Source organism: Adiantum capillus-veneris, chromosome 28 (assembly GCF_014529385.1).
Source record: "Adiantum capillus-veneris isolate H3 chromosome 28, ASM1452938v2, whole genome shotgun sequence".
In the NCBI taxonomy this organism is placed as follows: Eukaryota; Viridiplantae; Streptophyta; class Polypodiopsida; order Polypodiales; family Pteridaceae; genus Adiantum; species Adiantum capillus-veneris.
Genome location: NC_140958.1, coordinates 9058215 through 9085383, shown reverse-complemented (window position 1 = coordinate 9085383; position 27169 = coordinate 9058215). Strand labels below are relative to the sequence as shown.

The 27169-nt window shown below is 45.4% G+C and overlaps 2 protein-coding genes across 3 annotated transcripts in view; one reads left to right on the top strand and one right to left on the bottom strand.

Annotated features, from left to right (window-relative positions):
• Positions 1 to 757: 757 nt before the first annotated feature.
• LOC147420038 (peroxisomal membrane protein PMP22-like) overlaps positions 758 to 27169 on the bottom strand; it is a 46580-nt gene continuing 20168 nt past the window's right edge. Inside the window, exons 4-8 of one of the 2 annotated variants that reach the window (XM_086504044.1) lie at positions 16466 to 16541; positions 1440 to 1510; positions 1292 to 1377; positions 1132 to 1194; positions 758 to 1000 (exon numbers count right to left, since the gene is read on the bottom strand). In XM_086504044.1, the coding sequence (XP_086360170.1) occupies positions 1143 to 1194; positions 1292 to 1377; positions 1440 to 1510; positions 16466 to 16541 (285 nt within the window). In that variant the 3' untranslated portion in view covers positions 758 to 1000; positions 1132 to 1142. Of the gene's footprint in view, positions 1195 to 1291; positions 1378 to 1439; positions 1511 to 16465; positions 16542 to 27169 lie in introns of both variants that reach the window. The other variant, XM_086504043.1, reaches the window with a different exon arrangement.
• On the top strand, positions 7784 to 9204 carry LOC147420039 (uncharacterized). The gene has a single exon (XM_086504042.1). The coding sequence runs from the start codon at positions 8090 to 8092 to the stop codon at positions 8708 to 8710; it is 621 nt and encodes a 206-aa protein (XP_086360168.1). The 5' UTR covers positions 7784 to 8089; the 3' UTR covers positions 8711 to 9204.

The window sequence follows — 27169 nt, the reverse complement described above, 5'->3', positions numbered from 1 at the left end:
TGCCCCATTGGTGTTGGCCCAAGCTCATTTGTATCTAAACATTAGAAGTTCTCTTTTGAGCTGAATTTTTTGGGTGTGTGTGTCTCTCTCTCTCTCTGTGGAGTGGGCAAACGGATAGTCTCTCTCCTCTCACTCCATAGGTGTGTTCCCTGTCTCGGCCAGGTGGGTTGTGAAAGCCGAGTGATGCCTCATAGCGTGTGTGTATCATTTCAAGAGTGTCGGGTCATTATAGAGGCGTTCTGTGTGTTTCCATCCCGCTCACAGCGTGAGTTTGAAAGCATTTTGTACACAATTTGTAAATCTGTCTAACACTTCCTCATGGAGCTGTGGAACTAGATGACATTCATGAGAAGAATAAGAACTGCAAATTTCTCTTAGAAAAGAGAGCAATTGCAACTATCAATAAAGAGCCACAGGAAACATATTATCAAAAGGATTACAATGCATCGTACATAAAAGGAAGCTTATTTATACAAAAAAGAGGTGTATAGTGCAATAACATGTGGGACGACGTGAGGGACTCAAGTTGAAAGTTAAGATACATGTGCACACACACACACACAACCGCGAGATAAGAGACTTCCCAACAATTTTGCTCCTAGTATTTGATTTTCTTAATAAATCCATTACTTACAAAGGAAGAACTTGTTAGTGTTTGTCTTGGACATCTACTTTGTCCGTTGTAATTTGTATCTTTGAAGAATGTTCACTAAATCAACAAATCAAGACTCTTATTGGTCACTGCATAGACCCCAGCTCCCATGTAATTAGTAGAGTTGTAGAACAAATTGAATATATCCAAGAAGGTAAAATCCTGACAGCCACCTTATGTATGCTCCATGAGGTGTGTGTGTGTGTGTGTGTGAATGTGCACGCACCTCAATAGAATGTATGAATGCACATGCACCTTCATACAATACATTCATGAAAAGGGTGGGTGCATGCAGATATTTATCTGTTTCCTCATCAAGAAATTATGAGGTTATTTTTGTCATCCTTTCTGTAGAAAACTTCGAACAGTCAATAATGTGATAAAAATACATCCTATGAACAAAATAAGAGGAGTGTGCATGTATTCATTCCCCTATAGCCACATCAGAGAAATTGACAGAGACAAAATCTTTTTTTCACCTCAATAGAACTCAGGCTGCCTTGACTGCAAGAGTCCGCACTTTCAAGTTGAGGAAAACTCCCCTGTCACAAAAAACAGCAAAGAGAGTCAGTTTTGTACTACATTCCAATGCAACAGAGTGTACTGATTTGATCTCATTTTGGGACTCCAAAACCTTACCAGCAGGCTGCCGCAAGCCCATGAAACAACACACGAAACTCGAGCGGCACAAAGCCATAGTTGATAAAACTGACAATAGGCCACACCTGTAGAGAATAATGAGTTAGCCACCATCAAACAGCGTGAGACATATGGTTCAAGAACAAACCTTCCAAGAGTTCAACTGCAGGTTCACATAATCCTTTTTCAGCTTGTTCTTCACAAAGATCCAAGGCCTCCCTGTCAGCAATGAATATGCTAAACCAATCATCATAGGAATATAAAGAGTGGGAAACAGCAAGATTGAATGTGTGTGTGCAAACGTACTCTTGCACCACATAATGATAGTTTTTAACAAAATAAAGACTTTCTTAATCTTTAGTGCTTCAAATCATCCCCATAACCAGGAGAGTGAATGACATTTTAGAGGATGTGGTTCGTACTTAAATCTCCAAAATTTACTCCTCTTGAACGTATTATCTTCCCATTGTGGAACTTGCATCTAACAATGCAAAGCATAGCAGGTACACTTTTGTGTCGTGATAAGCTCCTTCAGTGGAAGGCAAAAATGGCTCAATTTGCTGATAGTGAGGAAGTGAAGGGGGCTATCCTGAGGTGAAGGCTCATTCTCCTAAATGTGTCATTTTATGGATGTGTTCAAGGTGATGCTCATCACCTCCAAGCGAAGTATCCATTCCGCTTCGAGTGGTGACCATACACTGATCTTTGGTTCTTAAGTTCACGAGAAACTTGGGGTCTTGTGGGTCTTGGGTTCTTGAGGGTCTTAAGGGTCTTGGAGTCTTGAGGTTCTTGAGTTCTTGAGGTTCTTCTTTCACTTGCAATCTGTGTTAGAGAAGGATCTTCTCTTCACCTGAGTTTTGCTCTTTTCCGTGGGCGCACCCCTTGGCGGCCTTGCGCTCACACCAAGGTTGCTTTTTCCCACCTCAGGTCGATTTGCCGGCCACTAAGTGCACGGTCTGCTCTCAATGAGTGAAAAGCGGCACAAAGGAAGGCTGGACAAGCCCTTCTTTCTTGGGTTTCCTATTAGGAATCGACACGCCCAAGAGGAATGGGTTACGTGCGACCGCAACAAGCAAAAAAAATTTTGTGGTTCTTGTGGTTCTTTCCTGGAGTGATACAGAACACTGCCAAAGCTCTGATACCAATGTAAGGTGCAGCGGAATTGAATGTTGAACTTTGCTCAAGATGAGTGCTCCGAACTGTGCTCAAGGGGGTTCCTTTTACTTATGGAAGGGAGAGTCTTCCGTTCCTTTAGTGAGAGAGTGCAATGGACACAAACAAAGTGATGAACACTGTGAATGAAGGTGCTGAGACTGAGAGATAGAGAGAGAAGAGAATACGACACCGGGAAGTTGTCAAACCCTCCTCCAAGGGCCCCACTCTCTATGGCGAGAGCGGTCTACTTATGATTGCACAAATCTCTACAATGCTTGGACTTGCCGATGATGTCGACGACGATGAGGACGACGACGAGACGGGCTGAAATCTGAAAATGTAATGGCTGAAATCTGCACATCTTATATCTGCTGAATTCTGACTCTATATCGGTGACGATGTCGATGACGACGATGCGACGATGACGCACTGAAAACGCAGATGCTCAAATCTGCATTTTCTGGGCTGAAACTGCAAACTTCGATGGATCTGACCGTGCGGCGAGGATCTGCTGCGGGGAGGTGAGATCTGCGAGGTTCGGGGGTTCTAGTGCGGAGTCTGACTGCTGAAAACTGAAAATGCTGGTCCTAGGGCTGATTCCGTCGCGAAGATCTACAAAAACGCAGAGGTGTCTTGCAGATGCAAAAATGCTAGGGCTGAAAATCTTCTGCTGCGGTGGAAATCTGCTAACTGCTATAGAATCTGCTAACGCTGGTGGATCTGCTGTCTGTTGTGGTCGCCGGGCTGATCTGCTGTGCAAAAACGCCAGGGTTGGTCTATGGTGCAAAAACGCCAGTGTTGATGCTGTGTTGCAAAAACGCTAGGCCTTTCTGGGGGGTCTTGCTGAGAAGTTGCCTGTTGAGCAAGGTGCTCCTGCTGCCTCCTCTGCCAGAAAGTGCTAGCTCTGGTTTCCTTATATATTTCATTAGCAAAATTGCCCTACCTAGTTCCTTAATAAATAAGTGAAAAATGTCAAAAATAGGAAAAATAGGTTTAATGCACTGGAAAATTCCCCTGATGGATTCTGATGGTAATGTTGATGATCATGTTGTGTGCAACCAGAGGATATGCATCTAATCTAAGTGTCTAGACATGCACGCTCTGCAAATAGACTCACAAAAGTGCCAGATCACTTCCTATTCTAGACTGACTTGACTGAACTGAACCCTGGTCATGCTGTAGCTTGTCCACGGACACATAGGGTTGGATGTGTCACGTGACATCCAGCCTAGTACTTCACCCTACCACTCTCTAATTTTACCGGTACTAAAGAAAGACAGATCTTAAAGGATGTGCATTGACCATAGAGCTCTCAATAAAATCACTATCAAGAACAGATTTTCAATTCCAATGATCGATGATATCCTTGACCGACTTCAGGGATCCTCTTGTTTCAGCAGGGTTGATTTGAAAAGCGGATATCATCATATCATAATCGCTCCGGGAGATGTCTACAAGACAGCCTTTCGGACAAGCTTTGGTTTTTATACGAATTTTTGGTGATGCCTTTTGGACTTACCAATGCTCCAACGACTTTCAACCGAATGATGGATAAGATTTTCCGAGAGCATCCATCTTTTGTGGGCACTTTCTTTGATGATATTATAGTTTTCTCCAAGGATGCAGCAGAACATCAACACCATCTACTACAGGTCTTTCAGGCATCGCGTGATCAAGGATTAGTTATCAATGCAAAAAAGAGCGAGTTTTTCTTACCGGCGATACGCTTTCTAGGACACATCGTCTCAGCAGCAGAAGTACAGATGGACCCTACCAAGATTGAGACTATCCGCGATTGGCCAGACTTGAAGAATGTTCATGAAGTTATAAGCTTTTTGGGCTTGTGTTCTTATTACCGGTGGTTCATTCGGAAGTTTGTAGAGGTAGCTTCCCCTTTGCACGTATTGACTCAGAAAGGAGTCCCTTTCTCATGGGGACTGACAGAGGTGACTACCTTTCAAACACTCGAGGAAAAACTGACTACGGGACTAGTGTTGGCTTTGCCAGACCTACAAAAGCCGTTCGAAGTATATTGTGATGCTTGTGGTCATAGTCTGCGAGCGGTCTTAATGCAAGAAGGCCATGTGATTTCTTATGAAAGCAGGATGTTTTCAAGGCCAGAATTGGTAGCACAAATTTATGAGAAAGAGCTATTGGTAGTGATCCATGCTCTTACTTAGTGGCGACATTATCTACTCGGAGCCGATTTCACGGTCTTCACTGATTATTAGAGTCTACGCTACTTCTTGTCATAGAAGCAGCTTTCAAAAAAGCAGATGCAGTGGGCTAACATCTTGTCACAATTTCACTTCCAGATTGTCCATGTTCAAGGACAGAAAAATTTAGTCTTTGTCTCGGAAGCCCCTCGTCTTGGCTATTTCCACGATCCATCATAGAAGCTTCGAGGATATGGTTGACCAGTACGCCACCGATCCAAATTTTTCCGATGTTTTTACTCGGAAACAGAATGGGGAGATACTGCCAAGATTTTCCATATGGGATGGCTACTTGATGAAGAAAACAATGTTGTGTGTTACACAGCCGTTGAAGGAAAAGGTTCTGACTGAGTGCCATTGTCCACCTTTTACGGGTCACAGCGGCATTGATACCACCTTGAAAGATGTGGAGCGTTATTTCTTTTGGCCGAGACTCAAGAAGGATGTGGAAGACTTTGTTCGCAGTTGTTTAGTATGCCAGAAGGTCAAGTTTGACAAGCATAAGGCACAAGGATTATTACAACCTTTATTCATCAGCATGGTCCATAAGCTCTTTGAACAGTTAAAACATGTCACGTCACACATCCAACCCTATGTGTCCGTGGACAAGCTACAACATGATCAAGGTTCAGCCAGTCAAGTAAGTCTAGATTTAGAAGTGATCTGACACTTTTGTGAGTCTATTCGTAGACCGTGCATGCCCAATCACTTAGTGTAGATGCATATCCTCTGGTTGCACACAGCGTGATCATAAGCATTCCCATCAGAATCCATCAGAATCAGTCAAGGGAATTTTTCAGTGCATTTAGCCTATTTTTCCTATTTTTGACATTTTTCACTTATTATTTTTAAGTGACTTTAGGTAGGGCAATTTTGCTAAGTTTGTATATAAGCAAACTAGAGCTAGCACTATTTGGCAGAAGAGGCAACAGGAGCCAAGCTCAGCAGGCAACTTCTCAACAAGACCCCTTGGTGGATTTCCTCCAAGCAAATCCCCTAGCATTTTTGGAAAGCATCATAGCCTAGCGTTTTTGCATCAGCAGGTCCTCGCCGCAGTCAAGCCTAAGCCTGGCGTTTTTGCATCTAGACACCATCGCCACAAAACCCAGCAGCTAGCGTTTTGAAAACTTCATCACCTAGCGTTTTGGGCAGCTTTCAGCAGGGCGTTTCCAGCATTGAACACCTGCAAGTCCAGCCCTCGAAGAGTAGCAGATTCAGCCCCTAAGAAATAGCAGATTCAGCCAGGTAAGAAACTCAGTTTTCAGCCTTAAGGAACCTCAGTTTTCAGCCCTAAACCTGCAGATTTTCAGCGACAAAGACCCACAGAAACAGCCCCCCAAATCAGCGTTTTTGGATTGTAGCAGATTTCAGCCCATAGCGTTTTTGGATAGCAGATACAAGATTGCAGATTTCAGCCCTTAAGTTAGTCTCGTCGTCACGGTCGTCATCACCGACATAGCCTATTGCATCATTCATATGCATCCCCATTCATAGTTTTTTTCTCACGCGCATGGTTGGCCAACCATGCTTCCGGACGCGTACGAGCCCGATTGGAGCATGATTGGGGATTCCATACGTGTGGCAGCGATTTTAAAAATTGGCCATTTTCTGGGCGTTTTTGAACCGGATGGGCATTTCGCCCATGTGCGAACCCCTTTGCCCTATAGTGCTAATACAATATACCAGGGAGCGTACCTTTTTGGGGATTTAGCATGCGTACGAATTTTAAAGCCCGCTGCCCAACTTAAAAGACCAGAGACCAGTCACCTCAGAGACCAGAGAACACAGAGCAGAGAAGTGACAGGTCCATACACTGCTTTGTGACTCACACTCAAAGCTCAGAGCTCTCGCGTGCTAAACAACTGTGACCGTTTGAATTCAACAGAGAATCGAGATGGGCCGAGCCAAGCGTCCCGAGTGGCAATATGTGCAAAAGGTAAAGCCTCAGGCAAAAGGACAATAGACTTGCAAATGTATCTATTGTGGGCATGCTTGGGACGGGGGTCCATATCGTATTCGGGCACATTTGTTGGCCATCACAGGTTGTGGTGTCGGCCCATGCGGTAAAGTTCCTGAGGAAGTTAAAGTGGTTGTCAGAAGGTTGCATGCAGATGTATTGGGTGATGGACAAGACCCAAATGCATTTGTGGATACTTTGGTGGATGATTTGGAGGGTGATGCCTCTCTATCTCATGCAAGTGGATCGCATGCATCGGCAACTGGCACTTCAAAACCCACTGTGGGATCCTCAAGCAAGAAGAGGAAGGTTGTAGAAGTAGATTTGGCAAGTGCATTTGGCATGCAGGCACGCAAGAAAGCAGATCAAGCCTTGCGCAGGTTTTTTTATGCAGAGGATATTCCTGAATGGAAAGTGAGGAGTCCTTTCTTCTTAGATATGGTGAAAGCTATTGGGCAAGTGGGCCCGTCTTATGTGCCACCCTCCTATAATGCTTTGCGCACCACAGAGCTTAATGATGAGGTCAAATGCATTGGTCATGATATCATGGGTGTGAACGAGAAGTGGAAGAAGCATGGATGCACAATTGTATGTGATGGATGGTCTGACACTAGACGCAGGCCCATCATCAATTTTCTTGCATGCTCTATACATGGCTCTGTGTTCTTGAAATCAGTGGATACTTCTGGGGAGACAAAGACGTCAGAGTTCATTTTCAAGCAGCTTAAGGAGGTGATTCTTGGGATTGGACCCTCTAATGTTGTGCAAGTATGCATGGATAATGCAACTAATTGTGTTGGGGCTGGGAAAATGGTTGAAGCGGAGTGGAAACATATTTTTTTCACCAGATGTGCATGCCATTGCTTAGACTTGTTGTTTGAGGACATTGGGAAGCTCCCTTGGATTGCAAAGATCCTTGAGGATGGCACAAAGGTGGTTACATTTGTCACGAGGAAGTCCACTGTCTTGGCATTGTTTCGGACACTTAGCAAGAAAGATTTGGTGAAGCCCGCTGCCACTCGTTTTGCCTACTACTACATCATGCTTGCTAGTCTCGTGGATGACAGATGTATGCAAGGTGTGCGCAGGCTTATGATTGATCCAAAATTTGTGAGGATGAAGACCTCCAAAAGTGTAAAGGCCACAGTGGTCTCTGACATTGTATTTAATGCATCCTTTTGGCAAGAGGCCAAGTTGATTTTGAAGATTTGTGCCCCCATCTTAAAGATCCTTCGTTTGGCTGATAGGGAAGGAGCCACCATGGGGCTTGTGTATGAGCTTACAGATCGCATGGTTGAGCAAGTTCAAAACATGCAAGGTGTTGATGCGGCAAGGATGCAAGAGATCAAGGACTTGTGTGTTGACAGATGGAATATGATGCACACACCGCTGCATGCTGTGGGATACTTGTTACACCCTGTTTGGCAGGGAAGAGGACAATACAATGATAGTGAGGTTCATGATGGGTGAATGACATTCTTGAACAAGTACACCAAGGGAGATTTAACCATGCAAGGTACCCTCATTGATGAGTTGGACACTTTTATCAATGAAGGAAAGACATTTGATCATCCTATTGCGAAGGATCCAAAGAGAATGCAAGAGGGTGTGAAATGGTGGGAGACTTTTGGGGCTTGCACGCCCACATTGCAGACTCTTGCACTTAGGGTGCTTTCTCAAGGGACATGTGCCTCTCCTTGTGAAAGAAATTGGAGCACCTTCTCTCTCATTCACACTAAGAGAAGAAATCGGCTACTCCCTGCTCATACCGAGAAGCTTGTCTACATACATACCAACTTGAGGCTCTTGTGCAAGATCAAAGAGCGCGGCTATGAGAGGATTGAGGTCACTTTGGAGATGCTTAACAAGGAGAAGGATGAGGAGCGTTTGCTTCGGTTGCAGGAGATTCAGGAGGCTATTGCACAAAGTACAGAGGATGTTGTGGAGTCTCCTCTTCCGAATGCCATGCCTAGCGATATTGGAACGTCATGCTCCATCGAGGAAGTGGATGAGGATGAGGATGAGGATGAGGATGACGACGATGATGATGATGAGGAGGAGGAGGAGGATGTGGCCTACGATGAGTGTTAGAGCTCATCATGTTTTGCTCTAGCCTCGGTTCTGTACTTATGTTTTGGTTTCGGTATCTAGTAGACGCTCCCCACTTGTGTTTTGGTTTTGGTATCTAGTAGCTTGACGGCTCTACAGTCTAGACTCTAGTAGTCTAGACTCTACTGTCCAGTGTCCACTGTCTACTTATGTTTTGTCATTCGGAGTCTACACTCTGTGACTCTTGTAGGTTTTGGTCCTTGGAGGCTCCATATTTTGTCATCTCCAGACTCCTGCTTTTCTCTAGTATGATTCTAAATTCTAATTTCTACCGATCTTATCGTCCAAAGTTCGAACGGCGAAGTCTATGATGTTTAAACTTTAAAGTTTTAATGTATTCTGTGGTTTTGTGTTGCACCAATGCTCTCTCAGTCTCTAGTGTTTTAAACTTCCATTCTGTGGTTTTTGTGCTACTCTCTAGTGTTTTCTAGGGTGCCGTATGGTATCCCACGTATGGAATCTTTAGGGGGTCTGAACCGGGCTTGTGGCAGGCTTCCATGCCCGCCCGCGTATGCCGCATGGTTGACGTTAGAAAAAACTATGTCCCCATTGTACCAGATGGTGCAATCATAAGTAGACCACTCTCGCCGACGAGAGTGGGGCCTTCGGAGGAGGGTTTTACAACGTCTCTAGTGTCGTATCTCTCTTCTCTCTCTATCTCTCAGTCTCATACACTTGCAAGCGCAGTGTCCATTACTTTGTTTGTGATCATAGCATTCTCTCATTAAGAACAAAAGGCTCCCCCTTCCATAAGAACAAAAGGAACCTTGAGCACAGTTCGGAGCACTCATCTTGAGCAAAGCGCATACATTCATTCCGCTGCACCTAACAAAACAAGCCTCAACAGACAATGTTCATGTGGCGGTGATGGTATCCGCAAGACATAGCAATCACAATGGACCTCCAAGGTTATCACCTCGAGAAGAGACCGCTGTTGAGAGATGTCCAAAAATTTTCAAGTTGTAATCTGATAGGGTTTCCGTGGCAAGCATTTTAGAATACCCCCCTTTGCCAAAAGTTGTACTCCAAAGGAAAATGTTAGAAAGCATGTAACTTCGAGCAAAAAAATTCTTGAAAGCTTGCTAAGTCCTTGGAGTGTGCAGCCTGGTAGCTATACAAATCCACCATTTCATGACATTGCTTCTAAGAAAAACACTGGCTCAGAATATCTTTGATCCTTCTCTTGCAAGTGATCCTTATGGCTTATGCCCTGCAAGACAAAGCGATGAAGACGGGAGCGCACCCAAAGCGCGATGGAGTAAGGGCTGGAGTGGCTAATAAGTCCAAGGTGTGGACTTATAGATTCCTTGATCAAATTTTTAATGAAACTTAGAAGGGCCATCTTGCTCTGTCTGCTCTTTGGTAGGATCGGTATGCTTTCAGAAAAGCACACGCGTGAAGCTCTGGTACAAAAATGCATGGAACAGGCACCACGTGCCAACGGGAAAGAACAGAATGAACAACTTTAAGCACTTCAGAGTAACAATTGAACTAAAAGAGATGCACGACACAAGACACGGAGTGGCAGAGTTCCACCCCAAGAGAGCACTCACCCCAAACCTTGGCGCCCCTTTCAATATTTCTTTATATTGCTTCAACTCAATACATCGCTAATACTCCATCCTCTGCACCTTCTCCTGGAAGCATGCTAGAGAATAAACTCTTGGCTCATATTTAAAGGCCCTTGGCCTATGAAAAGCAGTTACATGAAAAGCTTCAAACCAAAGCATTTGGTCCCAAAAGCACTAGCGCCAAAAGTTGCCAACGCGTTTTGCGGAAATCCGTACAACTGCCACATCAGCATGTCATCACAAATTGCATAAGTTTGTACAGTTTGCCACGTGGCACTGCAGCGCAAAACGCAGGCGTCCGTACAACTGCCACATCATCATGATCGACACAGATCTCGGTCCCGCCTTATTTAATCTCTTTAGGTCACTTGGGCCCCCATCGGACGGGGTCCCGTAAGTTGGTGGGAACTTGTCTTTAAAAATAGGCCACTCGGCAAGACTTTGCAAGTTGGTAAAACTTTTGTTGCTACTTCTGCTTCTTCTGCTTCTTTCTAGGGTTTAGGCCCCTCGGCCGGGATCTGCAAGTCGGCTCCGTTCTTCGTTGGCTAGACACGTCAGCAATTTGTGACACATGCATATCACTGTTTATACATCAAAAGAGATGCAGACAACAACCCGGTGATTCTTGTATTGTATGTGGATGATATGTTGTTAGTCGAGAAGAACAAGAGCACTCTTGACAATCTCAAACACCATCTGAATTCAGCTTTGCAATGCAAGATTTAGGTTCGGCTCAACATATCTTGGACATGCGCATAACGAAGATAGGCGACAGAAACTGTTGTGTTTGTCTCAAGAAAAGTACATGGAAAAAGTATTTGACAGGTTCAATATGGCTAATGCTAAGCCTTTGAGCATGCCATTGTAGCCACATGTAAAGTTGAGTGCAAGTGATTGCTAGAAAACTGATCGTGCAACTAATGCTATAAGGAGAGTATCTTATGCTTCAGCTTGCGACTCTCTCATGTATGCTATGGTTGCCACTAGACCTTACATTGCTTATTCAATGGGAGTAGTGAGCACGGTTTATGTATAATCCTCGCAGAGCGCATTGGGATGCTGTAATGTCCATAATGAGGTACTTGAAAGGACCAAAAGCAAATGCCTGTGTTATGGAAAAGGTCCATTAAAATTGTAGGGATATTGTGATTTTGACATGGCAGGCAATATTGATACTTGCAAGTCAACTAGTGGGTACATTCACACCCTGGCAGGAGGTGCTATTTCACGGTGCTCTAGATTTCTGAGGATAGTTACACTCTCTACTACTAAGGCTGAATATATTTCAATCACTGAGGCTTCCAAAGAAGCCACATGGTTAGCTCGCCTCGTCAGTGAGAGCTTGGATTGCCTGATGACATGCCCCTACCCTTGGATGTGATAGCCAGAGTGCAGTCTGTTTGGCTAAAAATGCCACGTTTCATGCACGCATCAAACACATTGATGTGCGGTACCATTTCAGACAGATGCTTGATGATGGTTTGGTCTAATTGATCAAAATCAGGACATGGCAGGCAATGTTGATACTCGCAAGTCAACTAGTGGGTACATTCACACCCTGGCAGGAGGTGCTATTTCACGGTGCTCTAGATTTCTGAGGATAGTTACACTCTCTACTACTAAGGCTGAATATATTTCAATCATTGAGGCTTCCAAAGAAGCCACATGGTTAGCTCGCCTCGTCAATGAGAGCTTGGATTGCCTGATGACATGCCCCTACCCTTGGATGTGATAGCCAGAGTGCAGTCTGTTTGGCTAAAAATGCCACGTTTCATGCACGCATCAAACACATTGATGTGCGGTACCATTTCAGACAGATGCTTGATGATGGTTTGGTCTAATTGATCAAAATCAGCACACATGAAAACCTTGCAGATGCTCTTACCAAAAATTTGTTTAAGGTACAACATGAGCATTGCGTGCCATTGCCTACAGATGGTGGGAGTTACATGGCTTAAAGGCGACTCTCTGAGCCTTTAAGTGGGAGGTTGTTAGGGGCAAATGCCCAGAGGTCACTCCCAATCTCCTTTGGCCCATTTCCACCACGTAGCTCTGCTCAAGAGCTTTGTAGATATATTTTTTGTATATTTTTAGCCCACCTTTTGGGCTTGTACAGGTATTATACCTCATTTTATTGGCCTTTGGGCCACTTGGACTATTTTTAAGATGTTCACATTGTCCAAGTGGCCAAATGGCCCATTTTAATAAAATGGTCTAAAACCTCATCACTTGAGTTATTGGACTTCTAAAAACTTACGTTGCTCTCTTCTGCAGCAAGTGCTCAACCCTCTTTCTCCCTCTCTACACTTCACCTGCGCACTCACACTCCGCTACCCAAACTCACCCAACTTGGGTTCGCGAACCTCCTCTTTCACTATGGTCAATCTAGTCTTTGCCGCTCTCCTCATGGAGAAAATCGGGCCACTAAAAACCATCCCAAGGCAAGTGTACATATCCTTATACTCCACTCGGTCCTATCCATAAGTAAACATGGATGTTGATCGCCTAACCCATTGCGTTGTAGTATTGAATACCATAGCCTTGGTCTTCCCAAGGTTAACAGACGTACTAGGTGCGTAAAGCATCAAGATGGCATTGCATCCCCTCAGGCGAATCTTAAATAAGCACAATATCATCTGCATACAACAATAGGTATCCATGTTCCTGCCAACTGTGCTCCTTTGTCACCCTCCCTCTCTATGTAGTCTGAAGCTTCGTCCACATACATGCCAAAAAGAGTGGGGAATAGTGAGCACCCCTCTTTCACCCCAATGGTGGAGTGAATAATCTCTCACATCCCCTGGGGCATGCTCTTCCTGTAACTTTCCTATACAAGCCCATGATCCCCCATATGAGCTCTACTGGCACTCCCAGCTCCTGCAGTCTGTGCATCAATCTACCTTTCGAGACTGTATCAAAAGCTTTGAGGGAATCCACGATGCAGCAAGCTACAATAAATCCTCCTCCCATGAAATATGCCCTCCTCAATAATAGCTCATAGTGTGAGAATGTGATCTAGGGTAGAGAAACCTCTCCAGGAACTAGCTTGACGCTCAGATGCCCTCTCTTTCTACCCATTTGCGCATTTCATGCTCAATGATGGATGCATATAATCTGGCTAGTGTGTGTCCAATCATGATAGTACGGTAATTTCCAGGTAAAGTAGGGTCCCCAGATTTGAAAATAGGTACGATTCCAAGTATCAAGGAAACCCTCACACATAGCTCTATTAAAATTCCATGCACAAAGATCAGCCAAAAGATCCTTTGCATGTATAAAATGCTCAACTACAAAGCAATCATGGTCATATGCTCTCCCAGTCTTCATCTTATCAATAGCTTTCTTTCCACAATAAAGAAAGTGCAAGTATGTGGGCATGCCTTCGGTGGATCTGGCAATAACTGATGGTTTGGGGCCATGTAGAGAGAAGTAGCAAACTTACCCCATATGTCTGTATATGCAATAGCTAGTGCTGGGGTGAGCTCACGAAACAATCTCCAACCCTCACCTGAGGCCTACAAATCTCTCCCCAACTGAGTTAGGTGAGCTCTCTTCTTTCGTCGCACAAGGCGCCGGAAGGTAATCCATGACTGTCTATGAATGATGACGCCCATGAGCACCTCCCTCTGTAGTCTGACTCTCATCTCTCTACACTGCTCATCATACCAACCATCCTGGTCCGACAACATGTCACGTGACACATCCAACCCTATGTGTCCGTGGACAAGCTACAGCATGATCAAGGTTCAGTCAGTCCAGTCAGTCTAGATTAGAAGTGATCTTGCACTTTTGTGAGTCTATTCGTAGACCGTGCATGCCCAGTCACTTAGCATAGATGCATATCCTCTGGTTCCACACAGCATGATCATCAGAATCCATTAGAATCAGTTAAGGAAATTTTCAAGTGCATTTAGCCTATTTTTCCTATTTTTGACATTTTTCACTTATTATTTTTAAGTGACTTCCCAACAAAAGTAGGTAGGGCAATTTTGCTAAGTTTGTATATAAGCAAACCCAAGTTAGCACTAAATGGCAGAGAAGCAACAGGAGCTCCCCGCTCAACAGGCATCTTCTCAGCAAGAACCCACAGTACCCTAAAGAACCCGCAAGCCTTGGCGACCTCCCTCCCCAAGCCTAGCGTTTTCAGTTTTGCCATCGCCAGCCCCCACCATTGCTTGGCGTTTTCAGCATTCTTGACCGCAGCAGATACCTAGCCCTAGCGTTTTGGGTTTCCCACTAAGCCCTGGCGTTTTTGCATACCTTCAACACCTCCACAGCCCTGGCGTTTTCAGCCTCCGCATGATCGCCAGCAATCCCAAAAAAGCAAGCGTTTTTCACTAACGCTAGGAGGGCACATCAGCGTTTTGGTTTTCAGCCTCGATCACATTAGATGGTCAACGTTTTCAGCCCTATTGGACAGCAGCAGATTCAGCCCTAGTTGGTTGCAGAAGACCCCCATTTTCAGCCCTCGAAAACGCAGCCAAAACAGTCATTTTCAGCCACCGAAATTCAGCAGTTAAAAGACCACAGATTTCAGCCCTAAAATCGTCGTCGTCATCGGCATAGTCCCAAGTTGCATCAGTCAATTGCATCCGCATTGTACCACTTGGTGCAATCAAAAGTAGACCACTCTCGCCGATGAGAGTGGGGCCTTCGGAGGAGGGTTTACAACGTCTCTGGTGTCGTATCTCTCTTCTCTCTCTATCTCTCAGTCTCATACACTTGCATGCACAGTGTCCATTCACTTTGTTTGTGATCATAGCATTCTCTCATTAAGAACGGAAGGCTCTCCCTTCCATAAGAACAAAAGGAACCTTGAGCACAATTTGGAGCGCTCATCTTGAGCAAAGTGCAAACATTCATTCCGCTGCACCTAACACAACAGGCTCAGGGTTATAAGGTCCCGAATGTTTTTCTAGGGTTTGGCTTTGAGTCATAGTCGCATATCCACGTGGCACATGAAGCTCATGGGCGTGTCACAATTGGTGATAGGGGGGAACCTTGCTTCACACCAATAGCAATGTTATTTGATAATCATTCAAGAGAGCGCACTCCGCCTATTGACTCCTAACAAAGCATATATCCAAGCTATCAAACCCTATTACCCTAAATGGAGAACGAGTACTATGTCTTATTCTCATAATATCTTCTTCTTCGTCTTGTTCTTCACTGAGGATTCCATACCATCTCTAACGAGACCCCTATAGATACGAGTTGCTAAATAACCTCTCCCAAGGTACCACGTCAAACGCCTCGCGAAAACGCGCAAAAGAGCAATAGAAGCATCTCCCTCTACTCCTCGACTGCTGCAGCAAACATCTGAGAGTAAAATCTGAGGCACAATAGAGAAGTTGCATCCAAAACATATACCTTGAAGCCCTCACCCTTTGCATAAGTGCTCATCTCTAATTCTAGCGCGCGCGCACGCACGCACACACACAGAGAGAGCATTTGTATGTCAACTTCAAGGTGGAAAGCCTAATGTGCACTAAGGTTGCGTGATTCTGCAGATATGTTAGACAATGTTTTTGAGACAAAAGGAAAATTTTTAAGGCTGGCATCCCTTATTAGGGAGTCAAAGATTTATAACAGATAAAAGCAGAAACACCATGGACACTTGTTAGGACCAGAGTGGCATTTTGTGCACCAAAATCAAATCTCATTAGCACTTGATAGAAGTTCCCTTCATATGATGTTAAATCGATAAAGCATACCCTTCAGAATTTGTGGTACACCAGGATCCCCTTACATTACATCGTCCAATCTTGTCACCAGTTGTTCATTTACATGCAACATGTGTTTAAATTGCCAATTTAAGAGGTTTACGTGGTATGCATATGCCATGCGGAAGAAAGTTGATGGGTGATGAACTTCTGAAAGCAATGTATCTTAATAGCCATATATTCGTATGAAGGTTTTTAGAGGGTAGAACATATATTACCTAAAAAGGAGCCTTTATAGTTTTTGTGTGCATGCACGCGCATGCGCGTGCACCCATGCACGCAAGAAGGATCCAGAGAACCATAAGGAGATCAAAAGCCAAATATGCATGGGCGGGCGTGTGCGTGTGCATGTGCGTGTGTGTGTGTGTGTGTGTGTGTGTGTGTGTGTGTGTGTGTGTGTGTGTGTGAGAGAGAGAGAGAGAGAGGCTCGGCCCCCAATGTACCTTCCAAAACCAAGCCAAAGTAAAGCATGTATATAAAATTATTCCAAGGTCCCGAAAGTGCTTGCTCCACAGCAACCTAGAGAATACGCACAAAATAACCTGTTGTCAGCACATGAGCATAAGAATCATGAAGTTACGACGTAGGTCCTTTTTTTTCAACAAAAATGTTGGACTTGTACCCTTGTGTTACCTGAAGGAAATTGCCAATTACAAAACACAACCAAAGCCAAATTATAAGATACAACCAAAGGTTAAATGTCACAAATGCGGGCACCACGTGCCAATAGAAAAGAACAGACTGAACAGACTTTTAGCACTTCAATAACAACTGAACTGAAAGAGAGAGACGACACGCGACACGGAGTGGCGGAATTCCACCCCAGAGAGTATTGGCCCCAAACCTTGGCGCCCCTTTCGGTATTTCTTTATATTGCATCATCAAAGTACAAGCCGGTACTCCAAACTCTGCACCTTCTCCAGGAAGCATGCCAGAGAATGAGCCCTAGCCTCATATTTAAAGGCCCTTGGCCTGAAAAGCAGTTTACATGAAAAGCTTTCAAACTCAAAAGCTTCTGGTCCAAAAAGCAATGCCAAAAGCTACCAGCGCAATTTACGGAAATCCGTACAGCCTGCCACGTCATCATGTCAGCGCAATTTTCGAAATTTTGTCTGCTGCCTTAGGGTTAGGGTTAGGGTTTCTGGCAGAAATTAGGGTTTGCAGGTTTTAGGGTTAGGGTTTCCAGAATTAGGGTTTCCAGAATTAGGGTTTCAGCAGTTAGGGTTTTTGGCAGAAATTAGCGTTTGCAGGTTTAGGGTTAGGGTTTCCAGAATTAGGGTTTCAGCAGTTAGGGTTTCTGGCAGAAATTAGGGTTTGCAGGTTTTAGGGTTAGGGTTTCCAGAATTAGGGTTTCAGCAATTAGGGTTACCACGTCCTCACTCTGTGACAGTTCTTCTACTGCTTCTTAGGGTTTAGGCCCCTCGGCCGGCATCTGTAAGTTGGCTCCATTCTTTAGGCTTTGACACGTCAGCAGCTTGTTACATCTCCCCTTCTTGAAAGAGAGTAATCGTCCGCGATTACAGCATATTTGCAAAACAACTCAAGTTAGCTCAAAAATTTCCGAGGGACATTCCGAGGGACAATCAATTTGCTCTTTTTATTAAGTAGTTAGCTTCTCCTTTCTGCTCTTTTGATTAAGGAGTTAGCTGCTCCTATCGGCTGTTTTGATCAAGGAGTTAGCTTCTCCTTTCGGCTGTTTTGATCAAGGAGTTAGCTTCTCCTTTCGTCCAGATCGGAACTCTTGATATTCCGGCGTAGTAAAATTAGCCATCACACCCAGACCGTATACTGATCTTCCTCGGGTGTCTTGATGTACTAAAATTACATACCCAGGCAATCTCATCCAATTAGGAATATTCATTGTTGGCACATCACAATGCAACACAAATGCTCACATATGCATGTTACAGGACATAGAAACATAAAGCCGCCGATGAACACTCCTCCCGCATAACCTAACAAGGTCCGGGCCGGGAGATATTCAACGACTCCCTCATCACTCCTCCCGCATAACCTAGAAAGGTCCGGGCTGGGAGATATAGAGGCCTTTTACAACCAAACGCCCCCCAGACCGCAGCCTGCGTCGTTTGGAGGTGCTGAGAGTAACCACTGCTCAGACTTCTTAATACTCCTCCCGCATAACCATCCAGGTCCGGGCCGGGAGTCACACCAACAATTATTTTACAAGCATACAACCAAACGCTCCCCAGGCATCGGCCTGCGTCGTTCGGAGGTTTTCAAACATACAACGAAACGCTCCCCAGGCATCGGCCTGCGTCGTTCCGAGGTTCAAACAATACCAAAACAGTATTTCTCACTTCTCCACCCAAGAGTAAAATCACCAATCATTGAAACCAGTATCAAACCAGAGTCAAACAATTCAAATCGGCACCAAAACAAGTTCAAAACAGATACCATCCATTTCAAACAAAGTTTCAAACAATACTTTCTTAAACAAAGTTCAAAAGTATCTAACTATAAAACCACTAGAGAGTTCATTCAGGCTTTTGTTCGGACAACCGAACTTTGAGGACGAGTTGCTTGTCCTTCTGCATCACGGTGATGGTTCGGTTCCGGACTTGGAGAGTCGCATCATTCTTGTCATGCCAAGGCATGCCTAATAGAACGTCACAATTGCCCAACTTCATGATGTGGAAATCAGCTTTTCCATGATAATCTTGAATAGTCACTGGAAGAGCACCAATGAGCGGTACTACTTTCTGAGTTTGCCCTGTGGCTAGCTCAACTTCAACTTCTCCACCCTCTGCATCATAATCAAAGTGCATCTGCTTTAAGAATTCTGGATGGATAAAGTTCTCTGTAGCTCCGAGGTCAAAGAAAATAAGGGCTTTGAAACCATTGACTTTGCCATATGCTCGACACAATTCGTTTGTACTCTCAAGGCGTATGCCATAAATATCAGGAACTAGTCCAATAGCGGGTCTAGCTCTCTTAGCAGGAGGTGGCGCCGGGGTTATGTCGACCGATGGTGCGGGCGTCGGCCCCTCTGGTCTATCAGTGCGTTTGGGACAATTAGAATGATTGTGCCCTGTTTGAAAGCATCCAAAGCATCGGCCTTCTTGTAGTAAGGTGTCTTGTTGTTGAGGCGTCAAACGAAGCCTTTGCGGTTGATTTTCACGAAACTCTCGAGAATTTGTTCGTTGTTGCCGAGAGTTGTGGTTAGTGGCCGGAGATTCTTCTGTGGTAAACTCTAGCTTTCCCTTCATCAGTTTGTAGCCGACCGCGGCATGGTCCATAAGTTCTTGCATGGTAGAGACTTGCTTGGATAGACAATATTCCTGCAATGGTGATGGTAGTCCAATGGTGTATCGCTCGCATTGGGCCTCCAAGGGAACAGATCTAAAGAAGGACACCGGAAGGTACACATCGAGAAACCTTTGGTTATATTCGTCCATGGTTTCAGTGGCAAGCATTTTCAAGTTGCCCCATTCTGCCAAAATCCGCACTTCAAACATAAAAGTCATGTAACTACGTGCAAAAACTGTCTTGAAAGCTTGCCAGGTCCTTGGAGCATGCGGTTGTGTCGCGATTGAACTCCACCATTGCATAGCATTATCTTTAAGAAATCCCGCTGCTCGAGAAATCTTGGATTCTTCTGTATAGTTCCCTAAAGCATAGATGTTGTCGAATTGCTGTAGAAACTGCAATGCTTTCTTGCGATCTTTCACCCCAAAAAAAGTGAAAAATTTGATTGTCGTGCCACCATCCTTGAAATCTTTGGGTTGGTTAGGCGCATATGCCGAGTATGGATAATAAGGGTATCCATATGGGCTCCAACCATTGTATCCTGGTGGCGGTGGTGGTGGAGGTGGGGGCAATGGCGGTGGCAAAGGCGGTTGCACTGGATCACGGTCAGATGGCTGCACCATATTCCTGAAGACTCCCCCGATTGGAACAGACGGCTGAGAAGGTTGTCGGTTAGAAGCTCTCGTACTTTCTGGTTCCGGAGGAGGAGGTACCACCTGGGGCAGTAGAGGGGGTAACATGAAGTTCAAAAATTGTTGAAAACTTTGCAGCATTGGAAGATTCTGCTGAGGATGCCGCAAAAGAATGTCGTGGAGTTCGTTGAGCAGGAACTGCAAATATTCTGCTGAATCCATGAATTCCAAATATTGGGTTCTTAATTGGCTTATGCCCTGTAAGACACTGCGGTGAAGACGGGAGCGCGCCCGATGCGCGATGAAGTAAGGGTGGGAGTGGCTAATAAGTCCGGGTTGGAGGGCGAAGATATCCTCGAATAAAGCTCTGTCTGCTCTTTTGTAGGACCGGTATGCTTTCAGAAAAGCACACGCCTGATGCTTTGATACCACTGTCACAAATGCGAGCACCACGTGCCAATAGAAAAGAACAGACTGAACAGACTTTTAGCACTTCAATAACAACTGAACTGAAAGAGAGAGACGACACGCGACACGGAGTGGCGGAATTCCACCCCAGAGAGTATTGGCCCCAAACCTTGGCGCCCCTTTCGGTATTTCTTTATATTGCATCATCAAAGTACAAGCCGGTACTCCAAACTCTGCACCTTCTCCAGGAAGCATGCTAGAGAATGAGCCCTAGCCTCATATTTAAAGGCCCTTGGCCTGAAAAGCAGTTTACATGAAAAGGTTTCAAACTCAAAAGATTCTGGTCCAAAGAGCAATGCCAAAAGCTGCCAGCGCAATTTACGGAAATCCGTACAGCCTACCACGTCATCATGTCAGCGCAATTTTCGGAATTTGTCTGCTGCCTTAGGGTTAGGGTTAGGGTTTCTGGCAGAAATTAGGGTTAGGGTTTCCAGAATTAGGGTTTCAGCAGTTAGGGTTTCTGGCAGAAATTAGGGTTTGCAGGTTTTAGGGTTAGGGTTTCCAGAATTAGGGTTTCAGCAATTAGGGTTACCACGTCCTCACTCTGTGACACTTCTTCTACTGCTTCTTAGAGTTTAGGCCCCTCGGCCGGCATCTGTAAGTTGGCTCCATTCTTTAGGCTTTGACACGTCAGCAGTTTGTTACATTAAAAGCCCCTAAAGGTCTTCAAGGGAAACAAAGCTAAGGGGAAAAAACTAAGGATTGGGACAAGGGGAAGGATACATGTACATGTGGCTCAAATCAAAAACCAAGATTCAAAGATCCACACAAGAATCACATAGATCTCCCTAGAGACCACTAAAGCGAGGGATTCAGCACTCTGAAGTAGACAACGAGCTGCTGAGTTTCCCAACCAACCAGCGGCAAAACCAACAGGACAACATAGAGCTAAATCCTCCGTCCACACCATGAAGAGAAGCTTGTAACAAAGATGTTGCGAAGCATAGAAAGGAGAAACCTCTGACCATCCTCGACAAAAATTACAGGATACGGGTACCTTCGACCTGCAAAAGCACAGTGGCAAGTGGAAGACAAGGCTGAGAACCCTATGCATCAACCCCAAAGCACCACATCACCACCTAAAGACCTATGCCTGTAGAGGTGGGCTGTGGCCCATGGAGACTTACCTTGAGGCTAGCTACGGTAAGCCATGTAAGAATCCCCTCTATCTAAGTAGATGCCACATAGGCTACCCTATGCAATCATCAGTGATGTCACGAACTTGATTCCTTGAGGCTCCTATATAAGAGCTGCTCTTGTGCTCAATTGAGAACCAGTTTTGCATCTCATAAGCCCAGCTTGTGCAAACTGCAATAGATCAGCCCAGCGTTTTCTAATTTCAGCCCATTTCCTCTTGGAAGACGCCACGAATTCACTGACGCCACCTTCCGTTGCAGCCCGGAAGCAGCCCATCGAGCCTCTCCTCGGCCATTCCTCGCAGCATTGAGCGCTCCCATTGCTGCCCATCAGTTGCTCCATCATCAGCTACATTTTCAGCCCTGTTTTTCACCAAATAACACATGCCAGATTTACGCTTTTGCAGCCAACTTTTAGCCCTTGATTCTTCTCACATTGGGAGTGCAAATCAGCCCCTGACCTACCCCTTGGTGGCCATCAGCAATCCCACATCGAGACGGATCCAAAGGTGCATCAAATCAGCCGGAGGTGTCTCATCTCCAGGAGTTACCACGACGACATTCCCCATTCGAGTCAATAGAGTTTGCAATTGAGGTATTACATGCATATACATTCCATTTACGCAATCAAATGCAATTACCACATTGGCAACGGTGTGGAGGTCCCTTGAGATGGTTGGTTGGGACACCAAAGGGTCTCTCTCTCTCTCTCTCTCTCTCTCTCTCTCTCTCTCTCTCTCTCTCTCTCTCTCTACAGAGGCCTGGCGCCAGTCCACAAGATGTCCCACTTTTATCGAGCTAAAATTCCTTTACTCCAACCCGATTTCGATAACATAACCACAGTAGAAGTCTCCACGGACAAAATCCCAAGCAAACATTGACTTTCCACGCACTTTAAGCTCTTTGCAAAACCTGGCGAGAAATTGCAGCTCGCTGAATACTCTGTTTTGCAATCCGATCCGCGTGCCGATCACTTTTCTGGGTAGCCCTCGAGCTCTTGCACCTATAGGGTCACTTGCCCCTTGAACTAGAAGAGATTCCTTGTCCTGTACAAGCACCCAATGCTTTCCCGAGGCTCCCCTGGCAAATAAACGATCTGAACCCTTGCACCTAGCCCTCACCAAGCTGTCGAAACCTGTCCATGGTTGTAATTGCAGGTTTTTGACCCAATATCGCCAACATAACGGCGCAAACATCCATGTAGGTCAAAAGTACACGTCAAGGACACTTTTCCCTTGCGGTATGGAAGCTTTCCAGTGAGCTGCATGTCAATTTCAGCGTGCTGTCATTTTCTGTTTTGCCACTTTTAGGTGCCTACTGCCCTGTATACACATCCCAAGGCATTTCCGAGGCTCCCTGGCGATTCCCTGCAGTTTAGGTGCAAAACCCTAAACCTGCACAAAAACACAACAGGCTGTAATTCTCTGTTTTGGACCGTTTCGGGCGGAGCGAGCACGCCTACGCGTGTCTCAAGTGCTCCCGCACACAATGGGACAGTTCCGTTTCAAATCGGACGAGTTTTCACGCGAGAAAACTCTCCGTGTTCGCATTCCTTCGCGATGGAACTGTGCGTACCTAAGGGGATTAGCAATTAGCTAATCCGGTTCCTGTACAAAAGGCTCTTGCCTTAACAAATGCGCATAGAACCCAAGAACTGTACATGGTCATCTTAGAAGCCCAACTAGTGGGGCATTACCATATGTGCAAAGGAGAGAGAGGTGTGCACGAGAGCAAATAGTCGCGCTACATAGAGCAAGGGAGAAGGCAAGCTTTCCATTAAAGCTGTGATCACCTACACCCACAACTCATACACACTGTAGCAACCCCCCATGAACAAAAATCAGCCTCTACCCTCAAATTGGGCGCCCCCTCTTCATGCAGATTTGGCAAATCAGCTTGGAGCCGCCATGTGTCCAGTTTGCCTCTTTTGAGTTAATTCCCTAGTACCCACCAACTTATAAGTGTCGCGAGGGGCCTAAATGACTTTGAACTGAGCCTAGACACCCTTTTACTGCTCGGATTCTAGTACCGAATAGCCCGACCAACTCGCGGTGACCTGCCCCTCCCAACTCCGGGTGAAACTCTCGGTCATCGGTCGTTTCACATTGGCCACGCAATGTCCGGTCATTTGCAACTTCAAAAAGAGGATCCCAAAAATTAAACAAAAATCATCGGAAAGAAACCAACACCTCAAGTTAGCAATTGCCACGTCCTCATGACAGAGGACCCCTTCGGGTGTTGTACTTTGCTCAAGAATGAATGAAATGAAGAAATATCGAAAGGGGCGCCAAGTTTTGGGGCCAATATCTCTGGGCACGGAACTACGTCGGGCCATGTCAAATTGAACTGGGATTTTGAAGTTGTGAAGTATTAAAGTGATTCTCTCGTGTGTCAAAAATGCCCGATTTCCGACTTGGGGTCCCCAAGCTTGTGACAATGCTATCAGAGCATCAGGCGTGTGCTTTTTTCATAGCATATCGGTCCTATCAAAGAGCAGACAGGGCACTTGGGCACTTTGGACTTATTAGCCACTCTTACCCTTACTTCATCGCGCATCGGGCGCGCCCCATCTTGTCTTACAGGGCATAAGCCATAAAGAATCCCACATTACAGATGGGTTCTTGTGGCGAATCTGACAGAGATAACACCTCTCAACAGGAAGGCAAAGAAGAGTTGAAATCCGGCACCGGAACTGAGAAAAGAAAAAAGATTTGGGCAAACTTTTTGTAAGGTGCAGCAGAATGAATGTTTGAACTTTGCTCAAGATGAGTGCTCCGAATTGTGCTCAAGGTTCCTTTTACTTACGAAAGGAAGAGCCTTCCGTTCCTTTAGTGAGAGAGTGCAATGGACACAAACAAAGTGAATGGACACTGTGCGTGAAAGTGTATGAGACTGAGAGATAGAGAGAGAAGAGAATACGACACCAGAGACGTTGTAAAACCCTCCTCCGAAGGCCCCACTCTCTATGGCGAGAGCGGTCTACTTATGATTGCACAAATCTCTACAATGCTTGGACTTGCTGACGATGTCGACGACGATGAAGTCAACAACGAGACGGGCTGAAATCTGAAAACGCTAAGGGCTGAAATCTGCAAATCTTTATCTGCTGAATTCTGACTCTATGTCGGTGATGATGTCGATGGCGACGATGCGACGACGACGCGCTGAAAACGCAGATGCGGACTGAAACTGTAAACCTTGCGGAAACTGACCGTGCGGCGAGGAACTGCTGCAGGAAGGTGAGATCTGCGAGGTTAGGGACTTGATCTGCGATGTCTAAGGGCTGAAAACTGAAAACGCTGATGCTTCTTGAAGTACCGTCGCAAAGAATCTGCAAGAAGTTGGGGTGTGATGCAGATGCAAAAACGCTAGGGCTGAAAATCTGCAAATCGATCGCCGGTTGTTCTGCAAATGCAAAACGCTAAGCTGATCTGCTGTGTAGCGATGGCGCCGGGGCTGATCTACTGTGCACCAACACGCCAGGGCTGATCTGATCCAAAACGCTAGCTTTAGGCTTGTGAAGCAAAAGCGCTAGGGCTTGGGGTTCTGCTAAGAAGTTGCATGTTTAGCAAGTGCTCCTGCTGCGGCGCTGCCTCTTCTGCCAATTAGTGCTAGGTTTGCTTATATACAAACTCACTCAATTTGCCCTACCTACTTTCCAACAAAAGTCACTTAAAAATAATAAGTGAAAAATGTCAAAAATAGGGAAAATAGACTAAATGCACTGGAAAATTCCCCTGAAGGATTCTGATGGATTCTGATGGGAATGCTTATGATCATGCTGTGTGCAACCAGATCTAAGTGACTGGTCATGCACAGTATGCGAACAGACTCACAAAAGTGCCAGATCACTTCCTATTCTAGACTGACTGAACCCTGGCCGTATTGTAGCTTGTCCACGGACACATAGGGTTGGATGTATCACGTGACATCCCCTCCTTTTCAAAGTGAGGTACTGGTACCGAACTGTATGGCGTCGAGGGAGATCGCCAATAGCATCCGCAATCCTGGAAGGGACTCTTCGTCGGCCCACTCTGATGTGTGGGTCGTGCGGTACTTGAACTTCATAAAGGTCTACAACGCTCGGTTCTTTGGGCCGCGCCGAAAGCGACACAAAGTCTTCTGTGGCTCCTTCAATGCTTCAACTTCGTCGAGAGTCGTGCTTCTTTCTTCTTCAAGAATCCCCATGGCTGAAAATTCATGAAACCACTTCCAACACAAAACCATGAACATACCTATTCCATGTAAAGTGACTGGAAAAAATTGTCTTCCTCAAAGACTGAGCATGCAATGTAGATGAACAAAGAGACGGAGTGCCAACGTGTTCACCACACACACGCAAACAATGAGATCGAATCTTTCTCTTATGATCTAAAGCAATCAACTTTCGCAATTTACAACAAAAATGCCCATGCTTGGTGCTCATACTTTCATGTGCTCGTTCTATAACTGTGTCATGCCAAGGAAGAGACATGGAATGTGACGTCCTTGAATGCATACTTTTCAGCTTTTCATGAACAATCCGCATACATTCATGCTCATTCATGAGTGAAACGTGCGCAACGTACAATGTCATGCCTAGTAAAAGGGATCACACAAAGACGCTGACGAAAATACAGAAAACAATCACGAATGAAACACTCATACAATGCGTGCGTACTGATCATGCGAACACATAATACTTCCTATAAGGGTTCTTTGGACCTAGGCTCGAGAGCCAAGATCGGTTCTTCGTGACTGATCGAATCTGCAATGAGGTTAGCTTCACTAGAGAAAGTATCAACTAACACATCATCCTTCTTGTGAACAATCACATCCTCTTCATGCAACTCATCATGCTTGTGAGAAATCACATCTTGATCATGCAAATCATCATGCTTGTCAGTGTCATCCAAATCATCATGCTCATCATTATCATTCAAACCATCATGCTTATCTCTGTACACAGTTCCTGAGCAGCCCCCCCTTCCCGACCCCCCCGATCCATGCCCACGCACATGTGCTTTTTTCACCGCTGAGATGGTGAGGAAGGCCATTGACAAGATGAGGATTGGGAGAGCATATGATCATGATGGCTTAGTGGCTGAGCATTTCACGCATGCCAGAGATTTACTAGCAGAGCTTCTAGCAGTTATGTTTAACCGTGGCATGTGTGAGGGCTTGCCTGATACTTGGAGCCTATCTACTATTGTACCTATCTTCAAGTCGGGAGACCCTATGGAGCCTCGGAATTATCGCACTATCATGATTGGACACACATTGAGGCAGGTTTCAGGAGGGGTTTTTCTACTCTTGACCATATCTTGACACTCAGAGCCATCATTGAGGAGGGCAGATCGTGTGGGAGATGGATCTATTGTAGCTTTGTGGATTTCCGCAAAGCATTTGACACAGTGCCCAGAGCTAGATTGATGCGCAGATTACAACAGATGGGAGTACCCACAGAGCTCATTTGGGGGGTCATGGCATTATGCACGTCAGTAGTGGGGCATGTACGCACCCCAGAGGGTCTATCCACACCGGTTTACTCCACTATTGGGGTGAAGCAGGGCTGCCCGCTCTCTCCTACTCTATTTGGTATGTATGTGGATGAGGTTTCTGACTACATTAAGAGAGATGGTGATAGAGGTGCACAACTGGCAGG